We start from the raw sequence: 13,991 nt of genomic DNA, 5'->3' as shown, positions 1-13,991 counted from the left end.
GAGTTAAGTGGGGGGTCCTTGTGGCCTAAAGCCACAAACGATGCTGTTGCAATGGTAATAGTGGCAGCGCTAAAGACCTGTCTGCAACGCTTAAAATAGCTGCTTGTTTGAGGTGTATAAAAATAGGTCTTGTTCAACACAGTGACCCTCCACGGCCTTCAGATAACACTACGTATGAAGCGCGCCAGTGGTGGTGACCGCGTTTACAATAAAAAGTATGTAGTTTCGTGACTAACATTCACAAAAATATTTTGTAAATGCAATTTTTATTTTAACAAATAGCAATTTACTTCTAATTATAAAAATAGTCATGTAACTTACTGGATATATTAAATATTATATTTTATTGTTTCATGCCATTACATTTACACGCACCCACTCGCTTATAGCCTTTTCTACCAGAGATCCGTCAATGCCATTTGTTTGCACATTACAGCTTACTATAAATTGGCGCTTGTAACGTTTGCTCCATAGATCTGCTAATCGTTGTGAATTAGAGGCGTATTCCGGTCCAAATAATGTCGTGCTCGAAGGCAACGCACTCGTACCAAAAGCTGGAAAGGCAATACCCATTTCATTTAGGCTTTCTTTTCCTTGCGGGGATATGAAAACCATTGCCGCTGCATTCATCCGCAACATACGAACTGTGAGCTTTATGCCCTGAATATCTAATTGTGTACTGCAGGAGGTAAAGCCGGTATCTTCATGGTTACTTTTAGGCGGTGCACAAACTTTATCATTAACCATTTCAGCTTTCAATCCATTTGAGTCCATTGTTCTCAGTTTTGCTGTTAGAAAACAAAATTTCAAGCTTATTTTGGTTTGACGAAGCAAGTCATGAAATTACAATATAGTTAAAAAAATACAACAAATGAGTGTCAAAAATAAAGGCGATGCCGGACCATAATAATTTGAAATGAAATTTGTCAGTTTTGTGGAGACTTCATGCATTTGATGCAAGGCGAATTGAGTATTCTATCATTCCCAAGAATGGCAGAATGATGATTGCGCCTTCCGAATTCACCGTGTCGTAAGAGCGGATGAATAAACAAGCAAATTAAGGGGAATTACTCGTGTGTAAAGAAGAAGCAGAGAACGTTAACGCACAAAACTGAATTTGGAGGCTTTTTATTAATTTTTGCTTTCACAATTTAACACATGCACTTGGTTTTCATTAGTTTGATTAGTTTAAATCTCACAAAATAGAATATTACCAAGCCATTCACTGAATTTTCTCGAACATGTAATTTTTCCTACTTTTGTTTGTTTTGTTCATTTGTTTTGCATTGCGAACTGAGCTGACGCAGACTTGTCAAAATCGCTAAAAATAAAGTAAATAAGTTTTTTTAATAGCAAATTCGCTATAGCAATTAGTTTGTGTTTTTTCTTGCGATTTCCCGGTTTGAATGTCAAAGTGCCCTTTCTATAAATTTGCCTTCTATACTACACATCGAAGATTATAAAATACAAGATTGCTGTATTCAAATAAACAAACAAAAAGAAGAGGATGAGTACGCTGAAATAACAGAAACTGTCAAACACAAGAAATTATATTCGCACACGCTTACGTGTCCTGCCATCATCGGGCAAAAACTGCATTTGGAGGTATTCTTATGACTGCGCTTTCACAATTCAACGTGCGGCAATTAATTTTTCTTAATTTGTTTAACTAAATAACGTCAGATCTTAAAACCACAATACTACCAAGCCATAACTTGAATATTTACAAACAATTTTGTTTGTTTATCTGCAGTGCTGACGTCAACGGCTATCAAAATCGGGAAAACAAAGTATGTATGCAATCTCACAACTGAGCGCTTTAATTCTGAATTACGTATTAACTTAAGAACATATCAACTGAATAAGAGAGGAAGTTGCTTTTTTAATATTCCAATATTATCGCAATAAATCGCTGCGAAAACTTAGAAATAAAAAATTGCGATTTACTTGAAAATGCTGATATGAAGATATATAGTACTCATGACAAAAATAATATTTTATTATATTATACATTTTCAGTGGATTAAAATTTCAAGTGCAACCATGTGTTTAGATACATATGTCAATGAATGCTGTGGCAACATTTGTAGTTTAATTGTCATTTTTCCCTACACGTGCCACAATTGCTAGCGGTTCGGAATTATTTTTGATTGTGATATTCTTTATGTAAAAATTTAAAAATGGCAAAAAAACAGATTAAACGGAAAGCTCCCGATGTTATTGAACAAAAGAAACTTAAAGATGTTGAACCGGAATCGGTAATTGAAGATGATGAGGACTTACAAGAGGTAAGAACTTGTTTTTGATTAATTATTTGGACACGCTCATTGTTGTTTTTCGTATAGAATTTGTTACAGAAAATTTCAAATGAAAATTTGGATAGTACAGATGATGAAGGAGTGGATGGGTCTTACAAATCCGATGATAGCGATGAATTGGAATTTGAAAGTGACGAAGAAGGTAATTATGCATCTAAATGGGATGCTGAAGTTGCGTCTGAAAACAGCGACTTAGAAGAAGCAAACGAGGAGGAAGATGAAATAAACGAATCAGATGTAGAAGATATATCTGAAGAAGATGATGATGAGGAGTCGTTTGAAAGCGACGAAGATTCTGATAAGGAACATTTGAAGGTAGGCAAGACGAAGGTTGTGAGCAAGAAAAACAAACCAGGTAGAGGTACTGAGAAAGAGTCCTTAGAACCTAGCACATCTAAGACTGCGAAAAAGTTACTTGAAGTGCAAAATGGAAAAACAAACCAAGCGCTCAGTAATTTCCATGCGGAAATCAAAGGGCCGGTCGTTGCCTCTGGCGCCCAAGAAAAAAAGGCGGAATACGAAGATTCGGATACCTCTGATGAAGAGGATATACGTAACACAATTGGTAATATTCCCATGCAATGGTACGATGAATACAAACATATTGGTTATGATTGGGATGCCAAGAAAATAATCAAAGCACCTAAAGGCGATCAAATCGATGACTTTTTGCGTAAAATTGAAGATCCGGACTTCTGGCGTAGTGTAAAGGACCCGCAAACTGGACAAGAAGTTGTTCTTACAGATGCCGATATTGAGCTTATCAAACGCATCAATTCTTCACGCGTTCCCAATCCAGAACATAATGAATACGAACCATGGATAGAATGGTTCACATCCGAGGTGGAACGGATGCCTATCAAAAATGTTCCCGATCACAAACGTTCTTTTCTCCCATCCTCGTCTGAACGCAAGAAGGTGTCGCGTATGGTACACGCTCTTAAAATGGGTTGGATGAAAACTACGGAGGAGGTGGAGCGGGAGAAGAAAGCCGCTCGCGGACCGAAATTCTATATGCTATGGGAAACCGACACCGGTCGAGAACATATGCGCCGCATCCATGATCCAGTGTCAGCTCCCAAGCGTGATTTACCCGGTCATGCTGAGTCGTATAATCCACCACCAGAATATCTGTTTGATGAAAAGGAAGAGAAGGAGTGGCTGAAGTTGAAGGATGAACCGCATAAGCGCAAATTACATTTCATGCCACAGAAGTATAAGTCATTACGTGAGGTGCCTGCTTATCCACGTTACGTACGCGAACGTTTCATGCGTTGCCTGGATCTGTATTTGTGCCCACGAGCGAGGCGCACAAAGTTAAATATCGATGCGGAATACTTAATACCGAAACTGCCTTCACCGAAAGATTTACAACCATTCCCAACAGTGGAAAGTTTGGTGTATCGCGGGCACACCGACCTGGTGCGTACAATCAGCGTTGAACCGAAGGGCGAATATGTTGTTTCAGGTTCGGATGACAAAACCGTCAAAAGTAAGTAAACACGTTCGAAAAATTAGGTATTTGTCTATAATTTTTGATTAATGCAATTTGTTTTCAGTATGGGAAATCGCTACTGGACGTTGTATACGTACAATCGAGACTGACGACGTTGTGCGTTGTGTTGCTTGGTGTCCGAATGCCAAATTGTCCATTATTGCTGTGGCTGCCGGTAATCGATTGCTTTTGATTAATCCTAAGGTCGGCGATAAAATGCTTGTAAAGAAGACAGACGATTTGTTAGCTGAAGCGCCACAAATAGATACAATGGAAAGTGAGCGCATCAAAACGGCTGTGCAATGGTCTGTTGCCGAAAAGGAGGAACAAGAAAAAGGTGTGCGCTTGGTTATTACACATTTCAAGCCCATTCAGCAAGTGACATGGCATGGACGCGGTGATTATGTCGCTACCGTTATGCCTGAAGGTGCTAATCGTTCTGCGCTCATTCATCAGCTATCGAAGCGACGCTCACAGATACCATTCTCAAAGAGTAAAGGCCTTATACAATGTGTGCTTTTCCATCCCATCAAACCATGCTTATTTGTGGCGGTAAATATATTGAAATAGAGTTTTGTGTGAACAATTTAATATAACTTTATATATTTCATTTTCAGACTCAGCATAATGTGCGAATCTATGATTTAGTTAAACAAGAACTAATAAAGAAATTGTTGACGAACTCAAAATGGATTTCGGGAATGGCAATACATCCAAAAGGCGACAATTTACTAGTTTCTACATATGATAAGAAGATGCTTTGGTTTGATTTGGATCTGTCGACGAAACCATATCAGACACTGCGTTTGCACAAGAATGCGGTGCGCAATGTCGCTTTTCATTTACGGTATCCACTTTTTGCTTCAGCCAGTGACGATCTATCAGTGATAGTTTCGCACGGTATGGTTTACAAGTGAGTGATTGCTTTCATATCGATATATTCCATGTTTTACTATATATTTTTTCGTCATTTTAGTGACTTGCTACAAAACCCCTTGATAGTGCCAGTAAAGAAGCTGCAGACGCATGAACCACGCGAAGAATTCGGTGTACTCGATGTAGTTTGGCATCCAGTGCAGCCGTGGGTCTTCTCGTCAGGTGCAGATGCTACACTTAGACTTTATACGTAGTTTAATTTTTTATTTTATTTACCCTTGAATTACTTGTCTATTTTATAAACGCAACAACGCTGAAGTAGAAAAAGTAAAGTAAAAACATGTTATGTTGTGAAGGCATAAAATATAATATTTTCCATAAAGTTTTCTTTAATGCTGTACTAGACCAAATAGGAATCCGGATTTTTCCGGTACCATAGATCTGATTTTATTGGGTCGGTGGTTGATACCAATAATGTGAGAATCATAAACAAACGCTAGTAATTGGAATCTTACATATACATGTATTTATCGTATATGAAATGGTGCCTGGAAAATCCAGTTCTGCTCCTCAAACTAAAGGGTTTTCTAATAACAGGTGTTATTTTGAATATCGCGCTATTTCGGTAGATGTCACTTTTGAAGCTGTCATTTTTTGATATTTGACAAGTAAAAACTACGCCATTAATAAAAATGGAACGATAAACGCTTAAATGGTGAAAATTTTCCAGAGATGATTCGTAAAACTCGAACATTTTTGGGTCATCGTGAAGCACCTTGTGGGACCACAGTTGGACAGAAATTGGTGAAAAAATTCGAGCTGTTGGGACAAGTTAGTGATGTGAAGAATAAAACCCGTGCACGTCGCTCAAGAACAGCCAAAAATATTGCTGTTGTAGCCGAAAGTGTTGAAGAAAACCTAGGTTTGTGTATTCCTCGTCGTTCTTTCGAATTCGGCATTCCATTCCACGTCATTACACCGTATTTTGCTTAAGGATTTGGGTGTTAAGGCTTATAAAGTCCAGTTAACACAATAACTCAAGCCGGCCGATCATCAACAACGTCGTGTCTTTGCTGATTGGATCGTTGAAATGCATGAAAATTATCCGGAATTCCATCGAAAAATCATCTTGAGTGATGAGGCCCATTTCCATCTCGGTGGCTTCGCCAACAATCAAAATTATCCGATCTGACGCTCAGAAAATCCAAGAGTTATTGTTGAAAAGCCTCTCTATCCTCACTGTGTGACTGTTTGGTGCGGTTATGGTCCGGCGGAGTCATTCGGCCTTACTTTTTCGAAAATGAAGCTGGAGCAACAGTTACAGTGAATGGATTGCGCTATCGAGAGATAATTAACGATTTTTTATGGCCGGAATTGGATGGTATTGATCTGGACAATGTGTATTTTCAACAAGACGACGCTACGTGCCACACAAGCAACGAAACTATTGACATTTTATCAATATGACACCTCCTATTGGAAAACCCTTTATCTTCCCAAATATGATATCATGGAGTATCACTCTGCCTGAAGCCTAGGCTAGGTTAGGTTCTTTCCAAACTTGAGGTTTAGTGTATATCTGGTTTTAGTTAGATTTACAAATTCAATATTCACAGTGACATGTCACAATTTGCTCATCCGCGGTGGGCTTTCGGGTCAGTATCTGACGATGTCATCTGCGTTATAGCGACTAAAGTTCCCCCCGTATACGAGCAGAAGAACTTAAGGGACTGTATCACTCGCGTGGGAACAAACCAACAACTGAACATAAAATAACCGAGCGCGAACGTACGATAGCAAAGTGGCAAAACAGATGGGATCACTCCTCCAAAGGACGATGGACGTATAAGTTGATCCCCTAACTGGATGAATGGATAGCAGAAAGCACGGCGAAATGGACTACTATTTAACCCAAACCCTCAGCGGACATGATGGCTCTTTTGCGTCTCACCTCCACCGTTTTAATCTAGCAGATAATTCGACCTGCCCAGAGTACCACAGCGAAGATGAGAGAGCAGAACACGTGACATTTCACTGCGGCAGATTTTATGAAGAGCGCTTCGAGCTCGCAAAAGTAACCTTGTACTCGTAACGTAAATGCTGAACTCGAAAGAGAAATGGGAAGCAGTAAGCCAGTTTGCAGCAAGGATATTAATAAAACTGCGAAACCTAGAATGGGAGCGCAAAGCGGGCGCAAAGCGAATGTGACCGATATAGAATACCCAACCGATGCCCAGATGCGCCGACCAAAGAAGCCATTTTGAAACAGATCTCCTGTGGAGATGACTGTAATCACGAACAGACGACAATGAGGAACTCGTGAGCTAACGCCTCAAGATGAACCCAAACAGACTACAAGTCGATATCGAGCAACGATATTGCAATTTTCCGTTGCCCAATTGGTGACAAACCAATGGATTCGATCGATAGCGTATAAGCCCAATACGCAATTAAGAGAGGAACTTGGACGCAGGTACCTGGAGTGTCTAAAAGACACACTTAGTGTAATTGCTTTTAGCAGTCCCAGGGTGGAATCAGCCGAAAAAAAAAACGGTGGGCTTTGGGTCAACACAAAATATTTTCGGTTGGTTGGAATAGATTGCGAATCAATGCTGTTGTGGATCGCCGAGTTTACATGGATTTTATCTGTCATAAATGTTTAAGCTTTGACGTTTGGATTCTATTTCTTGTTCATTGAATTCAATATCAGCACTCCTTACCAAAGTGTTCATCATCATATTGGAAAGTCCGGGGTGGACCATTGGCTTCTCTATAATGCGCTCCATTCTTCTCGACAGCCCGATTTCGCTCTATGTTGTGAGATTTTGATCTTTCGTATATCGTCTTCTACGTGCTGTAACCATCGCCGCCTTGGCCGGCCTCTCTTTGCTCTTTCAGGATTTGGTTCAAAAGCTTTTTGACCGCTCTTTCGCTACTCATTCTTATGACGTGTCCATACCATCGAAGTGTTGGGGCTTTTTATTTATATTTACAGAAATTTTCCATGTCTTCAAATCTTCTGCAAGCCGCTGAGTTGTAAAGTAAGCTCTTTGCAGGTTGTTTTTGCTAAAAGGGACAGAAAACATCATCAATTCATCGTATCGTATCTGAGACATCTTCTCTGTCCGTCTGCAGATCCTGTTGAAGCCTTATGCTTTTGCTTACAAGGTGGTAGCAGTAGTACGAAGGAAAGGAATTTCAATTAGAATGTAAACAAAACCAATCACATTGGAATTCAAACCACCAAAACGAAAGGAAAAAAAAAACGACAAATCAGCTGTTCTGCTAGAACAAAGTTATTTAAAAAATAGTATTTATACATACTTTTTATTAAAAATTACTTTTATTTTAAATTTTCGCCCATCCTTACATTTTTTTTATGCCTTTCTTATTCCACTTGGGAACATATGGCTTCAACAAAACATTTTAATCTTATTCTATAAACCGCTGTTCTCTTTACGACATCCCACGAAGGTTAGAATGCCTCCAAGTGGTTGGTGGACAACCAGGTCGTCTGTGTCTTTGTGCGTTCCATTCCAATGCTGTTCTGCTAATGCTTTCCCTGTCCTTTCTGAGAGTGTGCCCGACCCATCGCCATGTACGACCACCGATCACCTTTTGGATAGGATTTTGCTCGGTGATCTGCCCAAAGTCCATATTTCAGAAATTACATTAACCTAACCTAACTTTTTATTTTTGATTACTAAAGTTGGCTTTTTCTACATTATCGTCTCAGTTATCTCCCATAGGCTCTCTAAAATTACTCCATTGCAAATTACTCTCATAGTTCCACTTCGATCTGTACAATCTTGTATTCTATCATTTTTCTTTACTGATAAATTTCGTCTAGCTTCACAAATTCCCTCCTGAATAGGACACACACATACGTTCCTGCCATCTTTACTTGGAACACAGGTACACCTTCTTTTTTTTCCTTTATGATACTCAAATCCTTAATGAATATCCGACTATTCGGTTTCTTGATATGTTTTTTTTAGTGAATTCTAGTTAAACTAGTAGTCGTAGGTGCAGGATCTGTTCGATAAGTTGATAATTTGTAATACATAATGGCATTTGCGTGTCCAAAATAAAGGGTGATCAGATTGGCGGTACTTTTCCCAATAGGGGTTGTTTGATAGATCACGCGTGACTACTGCCAACCTAAAAAAATACTTTTTTTCAGTATTCACCGACATTTCATCATGCAAAGACTCACGCCTCAATAACCTGAATTCATTCAAGCAACCCAAATAACCATTACATCCATTGAAAACAACCGTTTGGTGCGGCCTATGGGAATCATCGGCACATATTTCTTCAAAGACGAGGCTGGCGTCAATGTAACAGTGAACGGCAAACGTCAACGTCCCGCGATAAGCAACTTTTTGATATCGGAAATTTAAGTCCGTGATCTCCATAACATTTGGTTCCAATGAGACTGCGCTACTTGCCATACAGCCCGTGAAACTATGTATTTACTTCGTCGTCGTTTCGGTGAGCAGTTTATCTCTCGTCTCGGATCAGTGGATTGATTAGTCAGCAAGATCGTGTGATATCACACCTTTGGACTTTTTTTCGTGGGGGTACGTAAAGTCTAAATATATATATATATATACCCTTTTTGGGTGTTTGGCCGAGCTCCTCCTCCTATTTGTGGTGTGCGTCTTGATGTTGTTCCACAAATGGAGAGACCTACAGTTTCAAGCCGATTTCGAATGGCAGATATTTAATGAAGAGCTCTTTCCTGGCAGAAATACACTCGGAAGTTTGCCATTGACTGCCGAAGGGCGACCGCTATTAGAAAAATGTTTTTCTTAATTTTGGTGTTTTACCGAGATTCGAACCAACGTTCTCTCTGTGAATTCCGAATGGTGAATAAACCAGATTCTATTGAGGTACTGGAAGCCAATGATACTAAAAGTATTCACGAAATCCTGACTGAAGTCCTCCAGCGAGTCATTCAAAATTGGGTTTTACGGATGGCCGAATTAGGGCACAGTTGCGGCCAACATTTGAAAAGGGATCATTTTATAAAAAATAAATGTCATGAATGGTTCTACGCAAAAAAATAAATAAAAATTACCCAATCAAATTGAATTTTCGTTGTTTAATTGATCACCCTTAACTTACAAGGAAGGTAAATCCAGAGAGCAAAGTGACATTTTTACCGAACAAATTTCTAGTTCTAAAAAAACCAATTCTGACTGTATTATACGAGTACTGGAAAACTAGTTCAACGATCCTTTAGTGAACCATTTATGCCAAGAGAGTCTTCTATCAAATTTACTTCAAACTTCACTCGATCCGTATACTAAAAATGATGGAATACAAAGTTGCGCAGATTAAATTAGGAAAATATGTGACTTTGTCGTGATGTAATTCTATATGGCGGAAGTGAGAGAACAGGGAGTAGAGTGCCAAATAGTCGGCTTTGTATACCATAATGAAAGGTTAGGTTAAGTTGATGTATGTAAAAGGAAGGGTAGAAATTCTTTAAAATTCTCCACTTGGAGATCCAATAATAATAAAAATAATAATAAATAATACAAGGAAGATAATAGAAAAGATAATATTAATCAAAAAGTTGTTTGTAAACGCAAAAATATAAGACAACTTCTACAATTTCGTCAGGTCAGCATCTGATTCTGTCAAATTCAGTGAAAACCAAGTATCGGTACCGCGATATTAACAATCACACGGATGAGAGAATTTAGAAGGTTTCGTTATAATAGGTCATTCATGTAAAAATGATCGAGTAACTTGCCAATAACTTAATTTCTGAGGATTCGCTCTCAAAGAGAAAAATATCAAAAAAAGTACGTGGACGCAAAACCTGTAACAATTTGCAAGCTTTATAAACAGCTGATTAAATTTTTGGCATTTTCCATTTAAGCACCATTTTTATTTAACTTTAAAATTTTGACTCGTCTCGCAAATTTTAATTTTTGTGTTTATTTTTATTTTGCGATGAGCTGTTTTTCTCCCTTGCAAATACTTTCAAGTAAAAATGTATCCAGTAAAAACGTGCATCTTCCCCTCAAAATTAAATGCCATTTTGCACTCTCACTTTCCCCTACGTTGCAAGTGTTTTGGGTACCTGAACACCAAAACCTGATAGTTTGTAACAATTGTTGCAAATTATTTGCTTCATGAACAAATCTAATATCAGAGTGGCTCTCAGCGATTTTGAAGGAAGCAGCTGTTTTGCTGATTGTTTTGGTGGTATAAAAAAATCAAAGCAACAATTGCTCATATTAGTTCGTTGCCTGAGCAACGCCTGATTGGTAGAGTGTAATGGTGATCACAGTCACCAACGTAAACGTACGCCCGTAAGTCCGTATCAGCTGGTACGATAAAACAACGATCCACAATACTACAGAACGGAACGGTGGTGAGAATTCATTTACATGGGACTCTCATTAGTTTCATCGTGTCAGCTGACACGGGCGTACGTTTACGTTGGTGAGTGTGAGCACCATATGTGTGAAATGAGCGTATAACAAATCTCGTATGGCGTATCAACCGAAGTTCCTCTCACAATTTTGTTTCGTAATGCCAAATATTGTAATCTGTCATCCTTGGCACAACCTTCATATTCTCTCAACCATGTCCATATATGTATTAAACATGGCGTATTAAAACATATGTTACCATGTCTTTCTTATGGGTTCCTTAAGGTGTCAAGCCAGCAAAAATTATTTAAATGAAAATGTCAAACTTAATATTAATACATAATATTTAAAAAAATATTCTTTTTAATAATGCCCGTGCTTTTTGCAAATTAATTGGCGCGCACACCCTTTTTGGGTGTTTGGCTGAGCACCTATTTGTGGATGTGTTGTTGTTCCACAAATGGAGGGACCTACAGTTTTAAGCCGATTCCGAAAGGCAGATATTTTTATGAGGACCTTTTTTATGGCAGAAATACACTCGGAGGCTTGCAATTGCCTGCCGAAGGGCGACCGCTATTAGAAAAATGTTTTTCTTGGTTTTGGTGTTTCACCGAGATTCGAACCTACGTTCTTTTTGTGAATTCCGAATGGTAGTCACGCACCAACCCATTCGGCTACGGCGGCCGCAAATTATCATCTCTCCACTTATAAAAATTCCTGCTGGGCAAATTCAAACATCTCATAGTGTATGCACGTGTGTATGTATGCATGTGTTGTTTCCTTTGTGCTATGTACAATGGAGCCAAGCGGCGAGCGCAATACATTTTCAAATCGCCCATCAAATTTTGCATTTGTTTGGTATACCTTTGTATTTGATTTTGGCCAAACTCAACAATAAAGAAAACGTATATGTAGGAATGCAAAAGCTCTCAGGCCTTACGATAAAGCTAAAAAATTGTTCGGTTATCTTCGTGTATGTTTGGAACTTTGGTTAGAAGACGCAAAATGAGAGGTGAGGTGCGTATGAGTGGATTGTATGCTGAGAGCGCTTATGCTATGCCGCACATGGGAAAACTACATACATACATACTCGTACTAACATGTGTGCGAGGGTACGTGTGAGTAAATGCGCCCCACCGCTCGCATTCGTACTTGCACATGTAAATACATATGTTGGTAAGTATGTACTTGCTGATTTGGGACGATTGGTAGCACCGAAACTCAGCACCGAAAAAAAAAGCACCGAGCTTTTGGTCAAAAAACCAACAAAAACAGCTAATAAGGTACATATGGGCACACAAGAACAACGATGAGAAAGCTTTTTTTGTCATAATGACAGTGGTATTGCGAAAGCGCTCATTTTCTTCTGATGTGGAAAGAATGTATCCACAAACGTGAGCAAGTTGGAGCGCACAGCAGGCATGCAGTCAGATGGGTAGATAGGCATACATAATTACAATATCTACTATACATACATAGCATGTGCATAGATATGTATGTGTGCTGTGGTTGTTGTTGTTCGCTGCTTTCGCTGGCTATCGCCAGACTAACTATTGGCGACTGCGACTGGAAGTTTGTAATCGCTCAGTGCGCGGCGTTACTGTTTCTGGCTGTGCTCCTTGTTGTGCATCCCGTTCAGAATCAGTTTGATTCGCTCTACCATAGCCAAACGGTCGGGTTCAGGTGGTCAGTGGCCCGCTGGGAGTACCACAAATAGAGTGCTGTTTGGGCAAGACAATTTTAAAATATAAAATATGTAAATCAAAAAAAAAAAAAAGTAAAATAAAAAATTAAGTGAAAAATTGTTGAAGAAAATCTGTACTAACCAGCCAGGCCAAGAACATGACCGCGAAATTTGCAATGTGTAAGCCGTGTGTGTGTAGTAGTTAAACACAGCGAGATAAATAATATTGATAAAAAATTCGAAAAAATCGAAAATATTTCGAAAGGTGCGAAAGTATGCCATTAATTTTTTGAGTGCGAAAATTAAGAAGAAGAAGAAAAAATACAAAAAGTGTGTAAAGTGTTGAAAAAAAATCTGTGTGTATGTGTGTATCATGAAAGCGTCGCTGATTGGCGCGACACGGCGCGAAGTTGGGGCAAATCAGTGGCGGTGAGGAGCAATTGCTCGCACACATGCATAAATAGGCACCAAACAAATGCACGCACACAGATTATTAGCACATATGTATACATACATATATCCACACATACTCTTATGTAGATGTGTATGTATGTTCCTACCCCTACCCCCTCGCGCTCGACGGAAAATCTGTACCCATTGTCGTTGGACAACGTCGGAAACAACATCGCCGTCGTCTTCGTCGGCGTCGGCGGCGTTGTCGTTTGCATTGGCGTTGGTGTTACTGCTGGTGTTGCCGCGTACGTCCACCTTACCATTTCGTGGACGCGCTCAGAGCTTTTCTCATTTCCATACTCAAATTTGTGTATTAGAATATACCTGTGTGTGATTTTTTGACTGCGCGCGCAGCAAACGACTGCGATGCTGATAGCCCTACAAATGAGATCGAACTGCTGGAAAGTCCAAACACATGCAAAAACAACAATACAAAAATAACAAAATATGCCGAGATCAGTTTTTTATTTTGCGTGCAAAACTGTGGAATGCTATCTTTCGAAAGTTCATAATGTTTTTGTACTAAAAAACAGAGCGAGAAAAAAAAAGAAAGATTCAATCGAATTTTTTGTGTGAAAAAATGTGTTTTGGAAAGCAATAGCAAATAACAAAAACTTGTTTCCACAAAACTATTTCAAAACTGCATTAAAACTATTTATTTTTCCCGCCAATGAATTTCACTTCCGTTTCGAAATTTGTAGTAAACACTTTACAGCTGGAAAAAGACGTGTTGAAATAAAGTTGTAGGTGTTTAGTTCATGCTACCGTTTCTC

General features: G+C 39.0%; 3 protein-coding genes across 3 annotated transcripts in view; 2 read left to right on the top strand and 1 right to left on the bottom strand.

Annotated features, from left to right (window-relative positions):
• Positions 1 to 223: 223 nt before the first annotated feature.
• On the bottom strand, positions 224 to 876 carry LOC128866697 (uncharacterized). The gene has a single exon (XM_054107604.1). It carries the CDS (start codon positions 772 to 774, stop codon positions 352 to 354), a length of 423 nt encoding a protein of 140 aa, XP_053963579.1. The 5' UTR covers positions 775 to 876; the 3' UTR covers positions 224 to 351.
• A 1,149-nt stretch (positions 877 to 2,025) lies between these two features.
• LOC128867417 (ribosome biogenesis protein BOP1 homolog) lies at positions 2,026 to 5,061 on the top strand. Its single transcript, XM_054108608.1, has 5 exons — positions 2,026 to 2,288; positions 2,346 to 3,810; positions 3,878 to 4,365; positions 4,431 to 4,726; positions 4,790 to 5,061. Exons 1-5 carry the CDS (start codon positions 2,181 to 2,183, stop codon positions 4,941 to 4,943), a joined length of 2,511 nt encoding a protein of 836 aa, XP_053964583.1. The 5' UTR covers positions 2,026 to 2,180; the 3' UTR covers positions 4,944 to 5,061.
• A 7,603-nt stretch (positions 5,062 to 12,664) lies between these two features.
• Positions 12,665 to 13,991, top strand: part of LOC128867518 (regulator of G-protein signaling 17) — a 97,359-nt gene continuing 96,032 nt past the window's right edge. Inside the window, exon 1 of the mRNA XM_054108794.1 lies at positions 12,665 to 13,030. The gene's annotated coding sequence lies outside the window, so the exon portion shown is untranslated. The remainder of the gene's footprint in view (positions 13,031 to 13,991) is intronic.

The sequence above is a fragment of the Anastrepha ludens genome, chromosome 6, assembly GCF_028408465.1.
Source record: "Anastrepha ludens isolate Willacy chromosome 6, idAnaLude1.1, whole genome shotgun sequence".
NCBI lineage: Eukaryota > Metazoa > Arthropoda > Insecta > Diptera > Tephritidae > Anastrepha > Anastrepha ludens.
The sequence above is the reverse complement of the archived record's forward strand: the minus strand, read 5'-3'. Positions and strand labels throughout refer to the sequence as shown.

What these genes read in the sequence shown, in the direction of transcription:
- LOC128866697 (XM_054107604.1), bottom strand. Translation starts at nt 774, where the DNA reads ATGGACTCAAATGGATTGAAAGCTGAAATGGTTAATGATAAAGTTTGT.
- LOC128867417 (XM_054108608.1), top strand. Translation starts at nt 2,181, where the DNA reads ATGGCAAAAAAACAGATTAAACGGAAAGCTCCCGATGTTATTGAACAA. An exon ending in GGATGACAAAACCGTCAAAA is followed by an intron (nt 3,811 to 3,877) that starts GTAAGTAAACAC and finishes ATTTGTTTTCAG; the next exon opens with TATGGGAAATCGCTACTGGA. An exon ending in TCGCACGGTATGGTTTACAA is followed by an intron (nt 4,727 to 4,789) that starts GTGAGTGATTGC and finishes TCGTCATTTTAG; the next exon opens with TGACTTGCTACAAAACCCCT.